The sequence below is a fragment of the Heterocephalus glaber genome, unplaced genomic scaffold, assembly GCF_053883595.1.
Source record: "Heterocephalus glaber isolate CG9 unplaced genomic scaffold, H.glaber_assembly_v1.0 deba00001662, whole genome shotgun sequence".
NCBI lineage: Eukaryota > Metazoa > Chordata > Mammalia > Rodentia > Bathyergidae > Heterocephalus > Heterocephalus glaber.
Window position 1 is genome coordinate 16,508,911 of NW_028258403.1, and position 21,856 is coordinate 16,530,766.

General features: G+C 34.3%; 1 protein-coding gene across 8 annotated transcripts in view; it reads right to left on the reverse strand.

Moving 5' to 3' along the window:
• The window catches only part of Ralgapa1 (Ral GTPase activating protein catalytic subunit alpha 1), a 228,736-nt gene that overhangs the window by 85,108 nt on the left and 121,772 nt on the right, over positions 1-21,856 (reverse strand). For all 8 annotated transcript variants that reach the window (XM_013066624.3, XM_087197118.1, XM_087197119.1 and 5 more), the window contains 4 exons: positions 19,996-20,054; positions 17,024-17,132; positions 13,765-13,875; positions 8,023-8,091 (listed from right to left, as the gene is read on the reverse strand). In XM_013066624.3, the coding sequence (XP_012922078.1) occupies positions 8,023-8,091; positions 13,765-13,875; positions 17,024-17,132; positions 19,996-20,054 (348 nt within the window). The remainder of the gene's footprint in view (positions 1-8,022; positions 8,092-13,764; positions 13,876-17,023; positions 17,133-19,995; positions 20,055-21,856) is intronic.

The window sequence follows — 21,856 nt, forward strand, 5'->3', positions numbered from 1 at the left end:
CTAGAACAGGGAATTCTTAAACTAGAAATCTTGTGAACTGCCCCAAGCTACCAACCTTGGCTGCAGAAATGACAGAGGCAGTCTTCATCTATATAAAACTAACAAACAAGGAAACTCTTCCTTCAAAACCAATTGGGAAGCACAAGAAAACTGTAATAAGACATTTTAAATTTATTCAGATATTTTCAAACAAGCATTTAGAGATACTGGGAGTGGGAAGACTGACCTTATTTTAAAACTAAGAAAAGAAATAGAACAAGAAGGATAAAATTGGTTTGAGTCAGGAAAAGAACTACAAGAAGAAGACAAAATTGTATTGAAAATTCAGACTCAAGCAGAGTGTAGTGGTGCACAGTGTAATCCCAACACTCTGGGAGGCTGAGGCAAGAGTATTCCAAGTTTGAGCCCAGGCCGAACCAACTTAGTGACTTAGACACTATCTCAAAATGAAAAAAAGGGGTGAGATGTAGCTCAGTGTGAAGGCCTTGGGTTCATCCCCCAGTATCACATTAATTAAAAAAAAAAAAAGATGAGCTCATTTGTTAATGTACAGAAAATAGGTAGGAGTCAATATTTTCATTAAATATTACAAAGTACCTTTAAATAATAAAAAACTAGATAAAAGGGTAAAAAATGGAAATAAAGACATTTTAAAAGGTGTACACACAAAGCACATGTATATATAAAATACAAAGTAACCACTAGAACAAAAGTATAAAACTACAAAATTTCCTGAATAGCAAGAGGAATTTAAATAGAAAAGAACAAAGGAAATATATACAGAGAGAAACAGAAAATGCAGGATAATATGCATAACAATAATGAAAAAAATAACAGAAGTGAGATTAAAACTGTCTTATGAGAATGATTTTAATTTCCTTTAAAAAGAAAGAAAGAATTTCAGTTTGATTTACAAAGCAAGACCGAAGTAAATGGTGTATATAAGGCTAAAAATGATGAAAAATCTAGATCAATGGAAGAAAAGAATAATAAACTAAATCCATACAACTTTTCTGGGCTGAGGATTTAGCTACTCGGTAGGACACTAGCATGAATGAGAGCTTGGGTTGAAATGCCACAAGAAAGTATATGTGCATGGGGGGACCCTAATGTAAAAAACATGTAATATCCAACCTCCTAGCAAGAGATAAATGAAAACTGAACAGAGATACTATTGTTCACTAAAATTGGCAAAAAATAAAAAATATGACAAACTTTATGGTGGGGCTCTAGAAAAACTTTTTCTTTGTTTGCTGGTGAAAATGTTAACATTTAAAAATATTATGTATCTGTTTACGTTTTAACCCAGTAACCACTTCTAGGAATATCCTGAAGCATACTCCAACAATATAGAAATATATAGGCAGAAAGACACTTCAGCATTGTTTGTAACTCCAAAATTTTGAAACAACCTACATGTCCACATACAGAAGACTAGTTGAATGAACCATGGTACATCTAAACAACAGAGTACTAATCCCATCTAGCTGTAAAAAAAGAATGAAAAGCTTTATGAATTGATGTACTGTGATTTATAGGATATATTACCAAATGAAAAACCTAAAGTACCAAACGATATCTAGACTATGTTTATGTAGCAAAAGAAAAAAGAAAATAAACATGTACCTGCTCAGTTGTGCAAAAATAAACACAGGATTGATGACTCATAGACAAAACAAAAGAACAAGAATGGAGAGAAAACCCTAAATCGCAATACAAACATAAAAAGTAACCTTATTTCCAATGAATTACATTGTGTAAAGTGAGAATTATGAGCCCATACTGAGATAAAATTGATAGGAAAGAAGAAAAAGACCTTCCTCACAATACAAAGCTACTAATGTATGTAAAATGAATGACTGAATTAGGAAATCACCATTTGGCAACTATTATAATAAATGATCTAGTAAGAGTCATCAATACTTGGAAAACCAGTTAGCAAGAGTTTAAGGAATAACAGGACATTTATATAGTTTCAAAGTATTTTCCTACAAATACTTGCTAATTAGAAAAGGCTGATTAGTAGATTTACAGTGGAAAAACCTAGAAGAAACCATCTTAATCAGAAAAAGCTAGCAACAATCAGTAATGAAACAAACTGACATCTGTACCAAATGATATGATGAACTAAGAGGCACACACAATCTTCTGAGATACTCCTAGCAAACATTCCTAACCAAAACTAATAATGCAAAAACCTCCACTACTGTTTAGTAATCAAACCACGGTGAAACTCAAACTCAAACTGTAGGACATTCTGTAAAAAATGTCAACATCCAGAAATGTGAAAAGATGAAGGAGATGCGCCACACAACGGAAGACTGAAAGGAGACACCATGACAGAATGTAATACATGATTTGTGGTTTTCTTTTGCCAAAGATGACATTATTAAGACCTGGTAAAACCTGGATAATATACAGATTAGATCATATAGTGATATTAATTTCCTAACACTGATAATTACCCTGTGGTTATATCATTCCTTGGTTTAGGGAAAAAAAATGGAAGATGTCAATATCCAGAGGTGTATTCTGAGTAGTCATGAGCACATAACATTGGGGACTATCTAGTTTTTAGACCTTTCCTCTGGCACTGTCCTCCTAGTTTGTTTCCCAGTTGCCATGAACTCTGCAGATTTGTTCCACCATGACCTTTGGCCATGATAATGGCTTACCTCTGAGCTAGCCAACTATGGACTGAACCCTCTGAAACCATGAGACAAATAAACAAATCTCTCCTCCTTTAAATTGTGGGTCCCAGGTACTTTTCCCAGCAAAGGGAAAGATGACTAATACAATCAGAAAATCCTTTTGAAGTTGAAATGATACATATGAAGTACTCATTGTGAGGTATCTGTACATGATTAAAAAAAAAAAAGCCAGGCAGGCATGGTGGCACATGCCTATAATTTCAGCACTTGAGAGGCTGAGGCAGGAGGATTGCTGTGAGTTCAAGGCCAGTCTGAACTGCATAAGGAGATCTTGTCTCAAAAAAACCCCCAAGCCGAGGATTTAGCTCAGTGGTTTTGCTGTCTGCTGCACAAGTGGCAAGGACCCAAGTTCAATCCCTGGTAACAAAAACAAAACAAAACAGAAAAACAAACCCCCAAACCAAACCAAAACAAAAAACTCCAAAACCAAAATAAACAAAACATATAAATGTTCTTTTCATGGCATTTCTTTTAAAGATAAAGACTCTATTTACCAATAGTGATGAACCATTTCAGTTATCTAAAAACTTGTGGCCCATACAAAGTATACTCATCTTCTTAAAAATGCTTTTTTTTTTTTTTTGGTGTTGGGGATTGAACTCCAGTCCTTGTACTTGCGCAGCAGGCAGCGAAACCACTCAGCTAAATCCCTGGCCCCAAGAAATGCCTCTTTATACTGTGGCTTGAATGACAAGACTGAAAGTTTCTAGATAAAAAAATAAAATAATGGTTAATGTAGTATCTCTTGTCTTAGGTAATACACAAGTTTTTAATCAAAACTTGACTTAAAAAGACAAAAAAGAATTTGGATTGAACATAGTAGAGAAAAAACAGTGAACTTAGGTAATGTTCCCGACACATCTCATAGAGAGGACAGATAGACATTTTAAAGATGCTTAAGATAATAAAAAAGTAAGAGCTGGGGATTTAGCTCAGTGGTTCCGGTGCCTGCCTTGCAAGCCCAAGGAATTCGGTCCCCGGTACCAAAAGAAAAAAAAAAAAGATAATAAAAAAGTATATTCAAAAAATATAAAGAAATCTGTTACCAGTCAAAGAAAGATGGGGCAAATCATGCTGATTGATGATTCCCTGTTGAGTGTAGATATAACTGAATAGTGTGTTATTTTTTATGTCTATAAAATAATACTTCAGTGAAGTATTAGTTCAAACCTGCTATTATTTGTTCCTACTGATCTGTGTAAGAGTGAATGATAAAATCTGAGATCAGAAAAGCATTTTGGGGACTATTAATCTTCCCTTCTGTATGATTACTCTCCTGAACCTGGTCTTCTTACCTCTCCCACTAGTCCTTTCAGTCACTTGAATTTTCTTCCTTTGCCTACTTCTTCACTGTGCTAAACTTTTCTAACTCTTCTCACATAAATCTCTCTTAAAGTAATCTCATATAGCCTCACAATTTTAATACTACAAATGTGCTAAAAATGTCATTATTGCCAGGGATTTAGCTCAGTGGTTTCACTGCCCCCCTTGTAAGCGCAAGGTCCTGAGTTCGATCCCCGCCCCCCCCCCCAAAAAAAGAATGCCAATATTTTTATTTCCAGCATCAAATTTTCTACTCAGGTTGCATGCCTGGTAGTTTTCATCTGGATGTTATTCCTTACAGACACAAAAAACTGAAACCCATTTTCTTGTAACAATCCTGATTTTTTATCTTTCTTCCACTGATTGTGGATTCTTCTTTGTGAATATCTGTTCTCTATTCCTTTAGTCTTAGCTCAGAATGTCATCGATTTTTGTGAGATTACTTTAATCACAATTACCATATTATCACATTTAATTCAACTTTCATATTTTCACAAAACAGTCCATATTTCATTGTGCATTAAAACCCTTCAAAAAAGTCCAAAGCCTTTCATGATCTGGCTCTTTTGATCTCTGAAATTTTATATTTCTCTCTTCTTGATCACACATTCTATAATATGGAACTGCTTCATATTTCCCCAAAACACATCATTCTGTTTTATACCTCCATGACTGTACACATGCTATTCCCTCTATTTGGAATAATTTTGTGGCTCCACCTCTTGTCCCTATTTATCTAGAGAACTCTATTCATTTTTAGGGAAGTTTCTGATTAACAAGTCCCCACCTCCTTAATAGTTAATTATTTCCTCCTCTATGGTACTGTGTATCATACACATTTTAAAATTTTTTATAGGAGTACTTATTATATTGTATTGCCTCACTTATTCCTCTAATCTTCAAATTCCTTGAGAGCAGAGGCTATCTTATTTATCTATGTTTAACTTAGTGTAGCAGAATATCACAGACATACTCTGTAATCAGTGAATGTTTAGCTAATTAAGTAGACAAGGGAAAAACTTGGTAGTATAGATTTTACATTGTAATATCTAGATCTTCATAAGCCAAATATGATACAGAAGGACACAGCCAATTAGTTATTCTGGTAGAGTTCATTAACTAGATTTGGAATTCTAGACCTAGCTTATGACACTAAAATGAGAGACTCTGGGATAAAAATGGAGTACAGGTTGCATCCCTCAAATATCCAAAATTCAAAATGTAAAACATCATGAGTGCCAACATGATGCTATATCCACAGCAGACCTCATAGGAAGGGTTACAATCCAAATGCAGGTACATTAAAAATACTGTAAAAAATTATCTTAAGGCTATGTGGAAAAGGTGTATGGAAAGATAAATGAGGGGCTAGGGATTTAGCTCAGCGGTTTCGCTGCCTGCTGCGCAAGCGCAAGGACGCAAGTTCGATCCCCGGTACAAAAAAGAAAAAATAAATGAATATCTTATTTAGACTTAGGTCCCATCCCTATGATATCTAATAGATATATGCAAAAAATTTAAAAAACCCTTCTATTCCCAAGTATTTAAAATAAAGGTGGCTCAGCCTGTATATATCTCTATCTAGAATATGAAGAATTCAAAAAAGTCAGACTCCCCCATTTAAAGACCCAATCCAAAAATGGGCATCTGAAATGAATAGACATTTCTCAGATGACGAGGTACAAACGGCAAATAAATATATTAAAAATGTTCAGCATCACTGGTCATTTGAGAAATGCAAATTAAAACAACACTGAGATTCCATCTCATTCCAGAAAGAATGGATATCATCAAGAAATTAACCAATAACAAATGCTGGCGGGGATGTGGGGAAAAAGGAACCCTTCTCCACTATTGGTGGGAATGTAAATTGCTGCAACCAATATGGGAATCAATATGGACATTCCTCAAAAAATTGAAATTAGGGCCGGGGATTTAGCCCAGTGGTTTCGCCGTCTGCTATGCAAGCGCAAGGACCAGAGTTCGATCCCCGGTACAAAAAAAAAGGAAAAGAAAATGTGGTTTTTTTGGGGCCAGGGATTTAGATCACTGGTTTTGCCGCCTGCTGCACAAGCACAAAGATCAGAGTTCGATCCCCGGTACCAAAAAAAAAAAAAAAAAATTGAAATTAGGGGTTCCACTTGACCCAGCTATTCCCCTTCTTAGTTATCTTCCTGAAAGAGTTAAAAGCATCACACCACAGTGATAAATGCACACCCATGTTCACAGCAGCACAGTTTGTAATAGCCAAATCTTGGAAACAGCCCAGATCCACATCATCAGATGAATGGATAAAGAAGATGTGGTTTTATATACAATGGAATACTACTCTGCCATAAAAAGGATAAATAAGAGATTTTTTTTTTAGGTAAATGGATGCACCTTGAGAACATACTTTTAAGGGTAATAAATTGGACACACTTGTTTAAATACTGCAATGCTTCTCTTAGGTGAGAAACCAAAAGCACAAATAAGGACCAAAGTGAATGACAGATGTTTGGAAGTAGGAAGAAAATGTTCAAATGGGAAAGGGAATGGGTAGGGGGAGGAAGAGAAAAGAAAAAAAAGAGAATAGAAGGGAAAAATAGAAACAAAGCTTTCGTAAATAAGGAGGAGGAGAAGAAGGGTTGAAGAGAGGGCAGGAGAATGGGGAAAAAAGAAGAATCAAGATATATCATGTACAGGTACAAATTCTCTACGATGAATGTGATCAAAAGTGTACCAATCAATTAATTTTTAAAAAACAAAGGGAAGGAATAAAAATTCTCAAGTAAATTGATGAAATCAGTGATTTGAAAGACACTGAAGAAATTTAAGTATGAAAGGTATATAGCCACAACAGGAAAACAACCTGAAATAGGAATAGAAATGTAATCATACCTTCAGAGTTCTGTAAATTAACGGGTAGAACACAAGCAGTTAAGTGAAATGTATTTGAGATTTCACTACACTGTGATTAAGAGGTAACAACATTGAGACCTGGAGAAAACCTCAAGATCTGAATGCCATAAGGGAAAGAAACATAATTTTTTTCAGATGAAATAGAATACAGATTAGCCTTGTCCACTACAAGCTTGTGCAATGACGGAAATAGTCTGTAACTGTCTATGCAGTTATGAAGCACTTTAAATATGCAAATGCAAAATTAAAATTTTAATGTAAACTTTTAATTTAAAGCCACATGTGGTTTTAGCTACCCTAACAAGATCTAGAGTCTCCACATGCTCTGCATAATGTCTAGTGCATAATAAAAAAATTAGATGAACAAATAGGAAAGTGGAACTCATAGTCAAACTCAAAAGAAAAAACACCCAATAGAAACAAACTCAGTAATGACTGTAGATATCAGATTTAGCACACAAAGACATTAAAATAATTACAATAAATATGCTAAAGATTCTTGAAAAGAAGACTCATAAAAGTGATGAAGAAATGTAGAATTTCAGGTAAGGTATCTGTAAAATGAAACCACAAAGAAACTCTAGACAATTACAATTTGAAGTAATAAAGTGATTCTCATAGTTTACAATGGTAAACAGCAGTTTGTAGAACTTTTTCATGGACATAGAGAATATCTTTTCCTAAGTGATATATCTCTATGTATTATTTGTACTTTGCTTACTGGAAGTATCTTTACTTTCTACAGCTATACAAAGCTATATAAAGACAAGTGATTGCCTTTAGTGGAAATGAATGCCTCACAAGTAATAATCTTCACCATAATTTGGCAGAATACAATAAAATAATTAAGTGAGCAGAATGTTCTCCAAGGTTTCTTACAGCCCTGAGATTCAAAAATTTTATCAGATAGTTACTAAACCTGAACTAAAATATAATATAGTGATACATGAATAATGGAAAGATATTTCAACCATATCTATGAATACATGAATTTTTATCAATGTAAATATGTATCTTTAAAAATTTAAAATACAACTATTTTAAGCTAGATAATCACATATTAGATACCAAACAAAATTTAAATTACCCTCTTGTCCAATTCATAAGACGAAGCTTCTGTGCTTGGCAAAAGGTGAGTTATAGTGGCTATTAGGATCTGTAGGCAAAACAAACAAATAAATAAATGAGTTCAAAATAAGTTAAATTAATGATATATCTTAAAGGTTAATTGTTATATGGTAAAATAACATAAAATATATTGCTACAAGTTCGTCCTAAAGGTATTATCTAAATATTTTACCCTAATATATATTAAAGTTTTTAATAGGCAATAGTAATTTAATAAACTTTAATTTCAAGTATATTTAACTATCAATCACTCCAATTCTCAAGTACAGACTCAAAATTACATATACACATTCTGTCAACTATAATTTCATCCCAATTCAATTCATGGAAATGAATCAATATGTATAAACACATAATTATTAAAAAGTTAAAAGATACAGATAAGTATTTATAAAAATCATTGTCATAATATCAGCTCAAGAAATCTACTCTACTGTCTTTCCAGATTACCATATATACAAACAAAAAAACCTGAAAACAGATTACCATATATACAGATTAAAGATCTCAAACCTTAAAATTTGAAATGTTTCAGAATCCACAAAATTTGGAGTGCTGATATGACTCCCCCAAAAACATTTTGGATTTTGGAGTGTTTCAGGTTTTGGATTAGGGAGGCTCAACTGATAAAAATCTAGACAAAGGGCCGGGGATTTAGCTCAGTGATTCCACTGCCTGCCTCAAAAGCACAAGGTCCTGAGTTCGATCCCTGGTACCAAAAAAAAAAAAAGAATCATTCAACAGCTGGGGATTTAGCTCAGTGGTTCCGCCGCCTGCCTCACAAGCACAAGGACCCGAGTTCGATCTCCAGTACAAAAAAAACCCCAAAATAACCCCAAAATCTAGACAAATATTCCTGAATCCATAAACCTCCAAAATCTCAAATTCTTCAGGGATATTCAACATATATATGCAAATGATACAAAGTAGCTTCTCTTTTTTTTTTTTTTGGTACTAGGGATCAAACTTGGGACCTTCCACTTCTGAGGCAGACAGCAGCACCACTTACTGAATCCCTGGCCCCTTCTTTTTTAATTTACATGTTTATCAGTGCATGTTTGCAGTACATAATGATTACAGTCACTGTGGGAAGTTGGTACATGAACATAACATATCTTAATTCTCTTTATATTCCCTTCCCTCCTCTCTCCCTGCTCCTTTTATTTCTTGGGCTCCTTCTCATTTGAAGAAGATCTATAACATATATGCAGATACTATATGAATAAATTAGAAACAGAAAAATATGAAATAATAAACATGTTATTAAACTGGGAGAGCCAAGGATGGTGACATATGCCTGTAATTCTAGCACTTGGAAGGCTAAGGTAGGAGGATGGTCACAAGTTTGAGGCCAGCCTGGGCTACATAGTGAGTTCAACACCAGCCTGAACTATATGGTGAGACCCAGGCTCAAAAAGTGGGGAGGAGATCTACTCTGGCAACTTCTTGGTTTCATTCAATTTTTATGTGCATGTTAAAAATGTATTAGTATAAATTTTTATTGTATGCTCTATTTTTACAATTTATTGTTTTGATGCATTAAGTAGAAAAATTCTTTTAAATATACTGTACACAAAAACTCAAATAGCTCACTAGCAAGAAAATAAACCAATCAAAATTGGGCAAAATGGGGCCAGGGATTTAGCTCAGTGGTTCCACTGCCTGCCTCGCAAGCACAAGGTCCTGAGTTTGATCCCTGGTACCAAAAAAATGGGCAAAACATCTGAATAGACATTCCTCAAAAGAAGAACAAAAGGCCAACAAGTACAATATATTTAAAAATGCTGAACATGACTACTTATCAGAAAAATTACAATCACAATTAGGACTAGGAGTGCAGCTCAGCAATTCACAAGCATTCACAAGGCACTTGGTTCAATCCCTTGCACCAAACAAACAAGAAACATACAATGAGTTATCGCCTCACTCCAGTCAGAATAGTTATTATAAGAAAGACAAAAGATAACAAATGATGATGAGGTGGTAGAAAAAAGGAAACTTTTACACACTGGTAGTGGGGATATAAATTAGTACAGCCAATGTGAAGATCACTACCAAGTTTCTCAAAAAATTAAAACCAGGGCCAGGGATTTAGTTCAGTGGTTCCGCCACCTGCCTTGTAAGCACAAGGACTCGTGTTTGATCCCTACAAAAACAAAAACAAAAAAACCCCCCCAAATTATTATACAATCCAGCAATTCAACCAATGGTATACAGCCAAAGGAAATAAAATCAGTACGTTGAAGAGACATCTGCACTACTGTATCACTGCAGAACTATTCACAACAGCCAGGATATGGAACCAACCCATGTAGCCATCAATACATGAAAGGATAAAGAAAATGTGACATATATAGCATAGATGTAAGTATATAGATATATATATGTGTGAATGAAATGATTTTGCCATAAAGAATATGAAACCCTCTCATTTGTAACAGCAGGGATGAACCTAAAAGATACGTTAGGTGAAATTAACCATAGAAAGATAAATACCTCATGATCTTATTCCTATATAAAATTTAAAACAGCTGATCTCAATAGATGTTGAGAATAAACTAGTGTGTACAAGAGGTTGGGGTGAAGAAGGTGTGGGAAGAGAAAAGTTGGTCAACAGGTACAACGTTACTTAGGAAGAATTCGGGTGTTCTGCTGCTGCACAGTAGGGTGACTGCAGCAACAATATTTCTTAAAAGGTAGAAGAGGTTTTCAATATTCTCACTAGAAAGAAATGATAAATGTTTAAGGTGATGGATATGCTGACTGCCCTGACTGATGATTACATAACACACACATATTGAAATATTTTACATATAACTCATAAATATGGGCAATTATGTTTCAACCATAAAATAAAATTTGTATTAATGTTTTATATGAAATAAGGCTTTACTCCCCAGTGCAATCTAGTATATTAGATGAAATTGCTTAATATTATTAATAAAGCTGGGCTTCTATACACAATTCTGCAAAGAGACAACCATTAGTGAAATGCTCCATTATCTTGGGATTTCACTTCTTCAACTACAGGTGTAGAATAATAAATTTTAAGTTTATCTATAGGCCCTGGGCAGTATAATATCTACTAAAACAATCTGTAAAAACTCTGCCTACGTAGTTTACAAAGTGTTATGTAACACTTATTAAACTTAATATATCATTTAGACAGCAAAACGTACTAATTAGTGCTTTTACATGTAATTTCTCAGTCTTTAGAGCAATCTGTGGGATTATTTTTAATCCCAAATGTAAAGAGTTTAGAGTTCAATGGGCTGAGTAACTTGTCCACTATTACAAAGTTATTACATGGCAGAGCCAGGGATGACTTAAATCCAGGCGTGGCTAATCCCAAACCTAAACTTTTTAACCATGATACTATATTCAACTCAAAAGATATTTACTCAATATTTTCTACATGAAAGTCACCCTAAGCACAGGAAATACTAAAGATAAAAATGAGCAAGGTGATCCTGGCACTCAGGAAGCTGAGGCAGGAGGATCACAATAAGGCCAGCCTGAACAACATAGTGACTCTGTCAAAAATACCCAAACCAAACCAAACTAAACAAATAAAAAGTGTTTAAAGGATCACTACTCTCATTCAACTTTTAATGGATATTAAAAATGTATAGTTGTGCTGGGTGGGGTGGCACAGCCTGTAATCCCAGCACTTGGGAGGCCAAAGCAGGAAGACTGCTGCCTGGGTTAAATAGGTGAGTTCAAGGCCAGCCTGAATTACAGAGCAAGACCCTGTCTCAAAGAAAAAAGCCAGGTGGGGCCAGCAATTTAGCTTAGTCCCCCCCCCCCACACAGCCTGCCTTGCAAGCTCAAGGTTCCAAGTTCGAGAACCCCCCGCCCCCCGCCAAAACAAAAAGTCAGGTGTAGTGGCATAGTGGCACACACCTGTAATCCTAGTACTTGGGAGGGTTAGGCAGGTGGATAACTGTGAGTTCAAGGCCAGCCTGGACTACACAGTGAGACTGTCTCAAAAAACAAAACAATATAGTTACAAATTTTTTCTATTCTTACTGTACTTTTTTATATGCTATTTTTTTACAAGTTATTGTTTTGATCCATTAAGTAGAAAAATTTTTATAGATATATTTCATATAGTAAAAGACTTTACTAACCAGTGCTGTACTTATTACTATAATTTGTGCTATAATAGAAAGGCTGGCTACATGGAGGAGTGGAAAAAGCTAACCTGCTGCTTGATGATATTACATAGTTACTAAATCCTTAGTTCTTTCATCTTAAATAAGTGAGGTGAAGAAGGAAATAATCTCCTACCTCAAAAAACTTAAGAAATTAAATGCAATGTTTATAAAAAGGTGACTTATACATGGCAGTGCTTAATAAATATTTTTGTTTATCTTGGCTAAAAATGTATGTACAAAGATGGAGAAATGTTGCTGGGCATGGTGGTACACACCGTAATCCTAGCACTTGGGGAGCTGAGGTAGGACTGCTGTAAGTTCGAGGCCAGCCTGAACTATATACTGAGTTGCAGGCTAGCCTGAACTATCTAGTGAGATCCTGTCTCACAAAATAAAACAAAAGATCTAAAAATGCAACCACAGAGATAAAAAAGAGAAATTCTGGTTGGGGAGAGCAGATGGGGATATCCATTTTTGAAGAGATGGTATTTAGGCCAGTTACTGAAAGATTAGGGTTAGAGGGAAGTCGTGAAGCATTTCAAGAAAGAAGCAGGAGAGGGTAATGGGTATGTTTAGGTGACAGTAAGTAGATTCAGTTGTCTGGACAATTTGTATTTCAAAGCAATTTGTACATGATTCTGGAAAGATGGGTTAGGTCCTCATCTAGAAGCCTTGAATTTATGCTAAAGAACTTGGGCTTTGCCAGGCATGGAGGTATACACTTGTGATCCTAGTACTCGGAAGGCTAAGGCAGGAGGATCACCATGAGTTTGAGGCCAGCCTGAACTATATAGCAGGACCCAGTCTCAAAAAATAAAAAAAGAAAGAAAGAAAGAAAAAAGAATTTTGGCTTTATTTTATACTCAAAGGAAAACCAGAGATTTTGTTTTCTTTTCCTTTTTCTTTTTTTTTTAGTACTGGGGATTGAACTCGGATCTTACGAGGCAGGCAGGAGAACCAATGAGCTAAATCCCTGGCCCTGTTTTCATTTTTTTTTCACATGAGTAAGTAACATGATAAGAGCCATGTGAGTGTGACTGATGACCATCAGCCAGAAAAAGGCTCCTGCAATATCTCAAGAAAGAAGTAATAAAGGGCTAAAATATGTTAGGTGTTGTAGGAAACACAGGAGACACTGAATTAGAATGGGAAAAAAGTCTGTCATAAATGACTGGCAGAAAAGGAATAATATTCTGATTTTGGTAAATAGAGAATGGCATGTTTTCCCCATCTAAGAGAGTAAATGAAGCAGAATGTACATTTAAAAGACAATGGCATGAATAAATTTGCATGTGATATTTAATCCTACAATAGCAAATTCTTTTTTAAAATTTTATTTCATCTAAAACTAAAACCATAAGCTTCTAACATAAAATACATAGGAACTATCTGGAATGTTGACATTACAAAAAGCATGATAGGTAACCATTATTAAGTTATGCAAAGCAACTTTAAATCCTATGAAATATTTTTTTATTTCAAGGCATGCAAATCTAAGAATTTTTCACAAGGTTATATGAAAAAATATTTAAGAAATTACTTACTTGAATAATTTTCAAGGGAGAATCAGGTTGGTAAATCTGAAGTCTAGGTACATAATGAACCAGCATGTGAAGCATGTTACAAGCTACATGAGCTACAGTCTTATTAGTAAACTGCAATAACAACAACAAAGAAAATCATTGTTACAAAAAGTTTCATGAACTATCCAGTAGTATATTAGTTGTTGAAAAATTTTAAATTTTTTTAAGAATTAATTTCATTGGTACTCTTTTGATATATACAATGTTCACATTCATCATAGGGAATTTGTACCTGTACATAATATATCTTGATTCTTTTTCCCCTCCTTCCTCTCCCCTTCCTTCAACCCTTCTTCCCTTTCTGCTTTACAAAAATTTTAAATTTCATACAAGTTTCTTTTTGTCATATGTACCTTTAAAAATATTACTAGGAAGATAAATCTTCAGTGGCAAAATAAAATCCTAACACATTCCAAAGACACATATAGTTTGAGTTTTTCTTTGTAATATTTAACTGTCCTCATTAAACTTTTACTGCAGTTTCAATTACCTGGATTTCTGCACTGGCCTCTAAACTATTCTTATTATCAATCTTTCTTTGTGGTCCTGGGGATGAAACCCAGGGCCTTGTACATGCTAGGCAAGAGCTCTACCACTAAGCTATATTTTCAGGCCTTTAAATTTTTTTTTTTTTTGACACAAGATCTCGCTTAAGAATCCCAGGCTAGCTTTGAATTTGGAATCTTGTCTACCTCAGTCTTCTCAGCAGTTGAGATCAGAGATGGGCACCACCATTGCCCAGCTAGTTACAAATTTTTCTACCATTCCTTTCTACTCTTCATGACATTTCCAAATTAAACTTTTGAAGCATTGCTCTGATCTTAACATTGTTAATGTCTGAAACTCTCAAATGACTCTCTAATGACACAAAATCAAACTTTCTATACTTATTTATTTCTGGCTCTCACTTACTCTTCAAACTCTTAACAAAATGTCCCAAAGTGTTCTCTGAAAACGAAGTCAAAGTGATCTCTCCTTCCCCTGAACTCTGTAGTTTATATGCATTAGTCATTGAATACTCTCAGCTTTCTGTATTTTATAATTCATATTTTAATCTTTTTCACCCTATTATATTATTAATCTCTGGAAGCTAGTAATACATGTTTTCATCTCTTTGTTCTTCAATTTGCCTAGCAAAGTGCCTCAAATGTATATATTCAGAAATGTCAAGAAAATATATTATTAAAGTATTATAAGGTAAACTGTATGTTTAGAGTATTAAACAGGTATAATGAAAATTTAAAATTTAAAGAAAAAACATCATACATCCTTTCATTAGAAGTACTTTGCAATGGGGGCTGGGGATTTAGCTCAGTGGTTCCGGCGCCTGCCTCGCAAGTGCAAGGTCCCAAGTTCAATGCCCGATAACCGCCCCCCCCCCCAAAAAGTAAGGCCAGTGATTTAGCTCAGTGGTTCTGCCACCTGCCTCGCAAGCACAAGGACCCAAGTTCAATTCCCGGTACCAAAAATAAAAAAATACTTTGCAAGGATGATCAATAGTGAATACAGAAATTTTTAAGAATTATTATTTTTTAAATTAATTTTTGGGTACATTTTAGGTATATAATATAATGACATTCATCATTGGAAATTTGTACCTTTACACAATCTATCTTGGTTCTTATCTTTAAAAAATTATTATAGTGGGCTGGGGGTTTGGCTCAGTGGTTCCGCTGCCTACTTTGCAGGCACAGGGTCCTGAGTCCGATCCCCAGTACCAAAAAGAAAATTATTATAGTAAAAGACACACTGCCATTAATCTTTCTCAAAATATACCTTCCCTTCCTTCAAACACATTTATCTCATTGTTTTTGCCTCTTTTTTTTTTTGCTTTGCTTTGTTTGAGACAGTCTCATTATGTAGTTCAAGCTGGCTTTGAACTCACTATGTAGTACAAGCTGGGCTTGAACTCAGGATCTGCCTGCCTCAGCCTCCCAAGTGCTGGGATTATATAGCCATGTGTAACCACATCTGGCTCTTGCCATTGTTTTAAGCAGTTCTGGAAGTCTTCTTTCATGAGTGTCTTTAGTTGCTCTATTTGGGCTACTTCTATGTCTTGAATTGATTAAAAATGTTTACCTTTCATGATCATTTTGACTTTGGGGAAGAGCCAGAGTCAATGGTGCCAGATCCAGTGAATAAGGTGGATGAGAACACACTGTAATGTTTTTACAAGTCTGCCTTTCTGTTACATGACACTCAGCAGCAGCACTCACTGTATTTTTAATCATATCTTTTAAGGACACTCATGAAGGAGGACTTTCAGAACTGCTTCAGAAAGTGGCAAGAACAAATGGGATACATATATTCTTAGTGAGGAATATTTTGAGGGGGACTGATGAGAATGTCTTTTATTATAAAATTTTTTGAAGATTCACTGTGTATTTGCAGGCATGATGGAACACTCCTGTAATCTCAGAGCTTGGGAGGCTGAGACAGAAGAATTGCCACAATTTCAAGGCCAGCCTAAACAACATTATGAGACCCTATCTCAAAAAACCAAAGATTTGCTACATATTTGGACTATTCCTTGTATTCACTTGTATTCTCTATAATAATAGATTATTACCTAATCTTATTCTGGTCACAAAGAGGGAATTTAATTGAATTATAAAACCAAAAGTTGAGCTGGGCGTGGTGGTGCACACCTATAATCACAATGCTTGGGAGGCTGAGGTGGGCCGATCACAAGGAGTTCAAGGCCAGCCTGGGCTACAAAGTGAGTTCCAGGACAGCTTGAACTATATAACAAGACCCTGTCTCAAAAAACAAAAACAAAAAAGTCAAAAGTTGAATAACCCAAGAATTTAGGAAGTGATGAAAATTTAAAAGTTACAAAAATATTAGTTAAAACAAAACAAAAAAGTGACTGGTTTCTTCTTTAGAATACACACACACACACACACACTCATACACACACATATAATTATCATCGTTATCATCATGATCATCATCATCATCTTTTTTTCATCATTCTAGGGACAAAACTAAGTATATATATAAAAAGTTCGGATGAAAGAAGTCATCAAAAAAAATCCTAAATCTAACAGTGGCATCATTCTTGAGAGCTGGGATCAAAGAAATAATATAATAATACAATAATAAAAACATTTATTATAAATGGTTTATTCTATAAGAGCATGAGATATAATCAGCATTTGCAGAAAAATAACCATGCATTCTAAACTACCTTAATTTGTCATTAAACAGTTTTCATTACCTTTAAGGAAACACAAATTACATTCAGAGCTTCTTTAATTTGAGGATGATGAGAATCATGGACCAGCTCTTCACAAATCCAAATACCTAAACTGCAAAGTGCTACACACCTGCAAAAAAAGGCAACCAACATAGACAAAAATAAAAGTGAATTAGTCTTTAAATAAAATAAAACTACCACCACAACTAATCAACTGAGAGAATAAACATGCACTGTGTAAAGAGCATTAATCACATTGTTACACACTGGCTGGTGATTAAGGAGGACAAAGGAGAAAGAAAGAACAACTCTTAAAATCTAAATCTAATTTTCTATTATAATTTACTACCAAGATCATGTGCTGGGCTAATATACAGCAACTTTCTAACAAATCCATGTTAATGAAATGACATTTCTATAAGGTTTCCCAAATAAATAACTGTATGTGACCTGCTTTCAAAAGGAAAAGAGCATAATTTTACTAAGTAAAATAAACTTCAAATATTTTTGTAACCTTTCAAGTTTAACACAATTAGCCAAATTATTTTTAAAGCAAATGGAGAACACAAAACTATAATTTATAAAAAGAATTCCATCAGAAATAGGAATTGTAGAAATTCTCTTCTGTTCATTTCCTTAGCAATTTAAGTTCAGCTGAGTCCAAGCTTGAAGGGAGTTATTTTACTAGCAGAATCAGGAAGAATCCTATTACTGTGTTTAAAGTTTAGGTTTCTAAAAAACTATATAACTTTTCTCTCCATAAAGAGTCAACAGTCTAGTATTCCAGCACATCCACATGTTCTTTTTTTTCCCCCATACTGATATTCTTGACAAATTCAGCAGAATGTTAAATTCTGGAATCATCCAATACCTAAATCTATTTCACCCGGAGCACAGCAGATTGGGTATTAAGTCCCCTCTTTCAGTGTAGAGTGTTGTGCCGCTACACTGTTTACTGTCAAACTGCCAGGGAATCTTCAAAGTAAAGTCTATTGCTTTATATCTTCCCTAATTTGTCCATTTTTAAGTCCCATATATTTATTTATCTAAATAACCGAACTGCAGGTTTAGCAGTGGAAACACCTGTAATCCTAAAGCAACAACAAACTAAAGTAGAGCAAAGCTCTCCATGGATTCAGCTAAATAAAAGCAGAGTCCGGGAGCACAAATGCTGAACAGTTTCTGTTGTAACACGAAGGAGTAAGGATAAGATGTTTGTTTTTTGTTTGTGTGTTTGTGTGTGTGCAGTTTCCTACATTCCCCAAATTGTCACAGTAATTGAGATTATTCACAGTTTAGCTCAACTGTCTGCTCCTGCTCAGATTTTGGCTTTTAAAAAAATTTAAAAAGTATAAGAAAACAATTTGAGACAATGTTTATGTTCAGCATCTGGAGTTGTTCCATCTTCTCAATAACACAAGCTGTTGTATTAATAATCCTCAGTCTACCTCTGTGCAGCTATGCTTTAGGCTTCCATATTCACTTAAGAGTCAACATGTTGACATAAATTAAAAGAAAAAAAAGCAGATTTAATGTCATTAGCTCTATTTTCAAGCCTACTTGTGCTGCTTGTTACTAAGTATATAGTAAGATTCTGACAACAAATAGTGAAGGTAATAATCATGGCTTTGTCACATCTGAGATAGGGCAAGTTACTTAAATTCTCCGGGCTCCAGTTTCTTATAAAAAGGATAAAAACTGTAAGTATCTCATAGAGCTATTATAAAATTCACTGGGATAAGTGTTCAGAACACGTCTACCACATAGAAAAAGCTTAATAAATGCTGGTTTTGAGTTTAATAAATATTAGGTTATTAGCATTGATTTCTGGCTAGCAAAATTGGAACAGTGATTCCATTAATCTCAGAATTGTGATGAGGATTAAAACAAATATTGTAGGAAATTCCTTGTAAACTTAAATGGGATTAGTGTAAAAGAAGAACCTGCTCATGGAGATTTGTTTTTAGCTAACTTGTATATCAAGTGAAAAGAACCCGCAATTATATTTGTAAAAAGTGGAGTTGTCTCATGTAACCAAAGAGTTCATCTTACATTATTTTTATTTGCCAGAAAAAAAGCCTAAAGTAGAATTAGAATACAAATGGTAAAGCCTTGTATTTGTATCTTTTGAACCCTAGATTAACAAATGTGTTCATGACTGGTAAGGAAGAATTTTCACTGAGGTCAGAGGTTACTGTAGTAGCAGACTAATGCTGAGGCTAACATAGTGTTAGAATCAACATCAAGAAATACAAAAACTGGGCTGGGGATTCAGATCAGTGGTGTTGTTGCCTGCCTGGCAAGCGCAAGCTCCTGAGTTCAATCTCCACCAAAAAAAAAAAAAAAAAAAAAAAAAAAAAGAAATACAAAAAGCAACTTGATGTTTTGGGTAAGAGAAAGAATATGGTATGCTTCTGGAAGCCTGCTAATTTAAATCTCAACCATTCTGGGGAAATGGTTATTTACTAAAACAAAATGTCAGCTTTTAATGCTTAAGACATAAAAAGGGAAAAAATGTAAAAATGTTATTACTTGTATTCTATTAAGATTATGACCAATTAAAATATACTTTTTCTTAGCTATATTACTTTCTATAATAAAAAATATTTTATTGTAATTCAATTCACACATTCATTGGGTACCTACTGCTATACTGTACTGCATAAGAGATGATAAATATAATCTGAGGAGAAGCAAAATATACTTAAATAAAATTAAAGAAACTTTTAAGATACTAAAAAGGTGACAGGGCCTTTTTTTTTTTTTTTTTTGTACCAGGGATCGAACTTAGAGGGCCTTTGTTTAATGAAACACCGTTAGTATGCAGTCATGAAAGGAAAGAATATTTAATCATTCAAATAATTTAAACTTATAGTTTAAAATGGCTTTCATGTGTCTGAAACAACCCAGAGTGCTAAAATAATTCAATCAACTTTTAAAATAAGATTCCAAACACAGAATAGTTACATTAAGTCTAAAAATATGTGACCTACCGTGCAGGACCAGAGGGCTCATCTCTTGCTGAGCTTAATACAGTTTTGATTATTAGTTCCTAAAATAAGGGGAAACAGTTAATAGCAATGAGTAAGATTTTCTTCATTAATTCAACAAATATTTATTAATGTGGTCACTCCAGACTAGGCACTGTGCCAGATATTATAGGCCCAACACTTAAGTGAAACAGTCTATTTCCACATAAATACTTTTTTTCTTTTTTTTTTTGGGTACCAGAGATCGAACTCAGGACCTGGCGCTTGTGAGGCAGGTGTGGTGCCACTGAGCTAAATCCCCAGCCCTCCACATATATACTTTATAATAAAGAATCTGATATTATTTGTCAAAGTAGCTAAATAAAAGTAACAGTTTGTGAAACTTATAACCAAATAATATATTCAAAAATAACCTTTTTTCTGGATTAGAAGCATAATAAAGCCTTTCTGTAAGACAGATAATTAAAGCAGAGTTACTAGTGCAGAGACACGAACATTTTTTTACTAGCACCATATTCTAACCAACCGAGCTAATAACTGCTGGCCAGTTCATGAACATCTTTTTAAAACTGAGAAATAGCATTTAGAAATCAGAACCAGGTGGTGTCACTGGTAAATTATACCAAACATTTAAAGAATAATTAACACCAACCCTTCTCAAACTCTCCCAAAAATCTGAAACTGAATTTCCAAAAATTCATTTTATGAGACCACATTTCCTTGATAACAAAATCAAGACCCCCCCCCAAAAAAATTACAGACTAGTATCTCTGATGAAATAGATGCAAAAAATGAAATACTAGCAAACCAAATATAATAGCACATTAAAAGGATCATATACCACGATCATATAGAATTTATTTCTGAGATCCAAGGATGGTTCAATATACAAAATAAATGTGATACACCACTTTAACAGAATGGAGGGTAAAAATCTGGTCATTTCAAAAGGTTGAGAAAACAATATTCTTTGAGGATTAAAAACTCTCAACAAATTAAGATATGGAAGGAATGATTCTCAACATAACAAAGGCCACAAAATTCCAGATTCAACTGTAAAACTAACATCAGACTCAATTGTAAAAGGCTAAAAGCTTTTCCTCTAAGATCTGCACCAAGACAAGGATGCCCACTCACCATTTTTAGTGAAGTCCTGCCCAGAGCAACTTCATAGAAGAAAGAAAAAAACAGAAGGGCATCCATGTAAAAAGGAAGAATTAAAAGTGTCTCTCAGACGTCATGACCTAATACTGTATATAAAAAAACCTTAGGGAGCCCACCAAAAATTGTTAGAACTAATAAACTCTTGAGAGTTGTAGGATACAGAATCAACAGACAAAATATCAGCTGTGTTTCTATACATTAACAATGAACTCTTTGAAAAACATAACAATCCCATTTAATAATAGTATCAAAATGATAATATATTTGGGAATAAATTTAACCAAAGAGGTGAAAGATCTGTACATTGAGAACTACAAACACTGATAAAAGAAATTGGAAAAGATATAAATAAATGGAAAGGTATCCTGTGTTCATGGATTGGAGGAATTAATATTGTTAAAACGTCCACGCTATCCAAAGCATTTCCACTTCTGGGTATATATCAAAAGGAAATGAGGGCTGGGGATTTAGCTCAGTGGCACCGTGCCTGCCTCACATGCGCAAGGTCCTGAGTTCAATCCCTGGTACCAAAAAAAAAGGAAATGAAATCAGTATGTCAAAAAGATATCTGTGTTCCTAGTATAAATAAGGGTTAAAATGATTAAAATGAATAATTGATAATTTGAAATAGGAAAAAAGGTTCAAAGATGTAGGAGTGAAGGGAGGGGAAGGGGAAAGGAAAGAAGGGAAAGGAAAAATT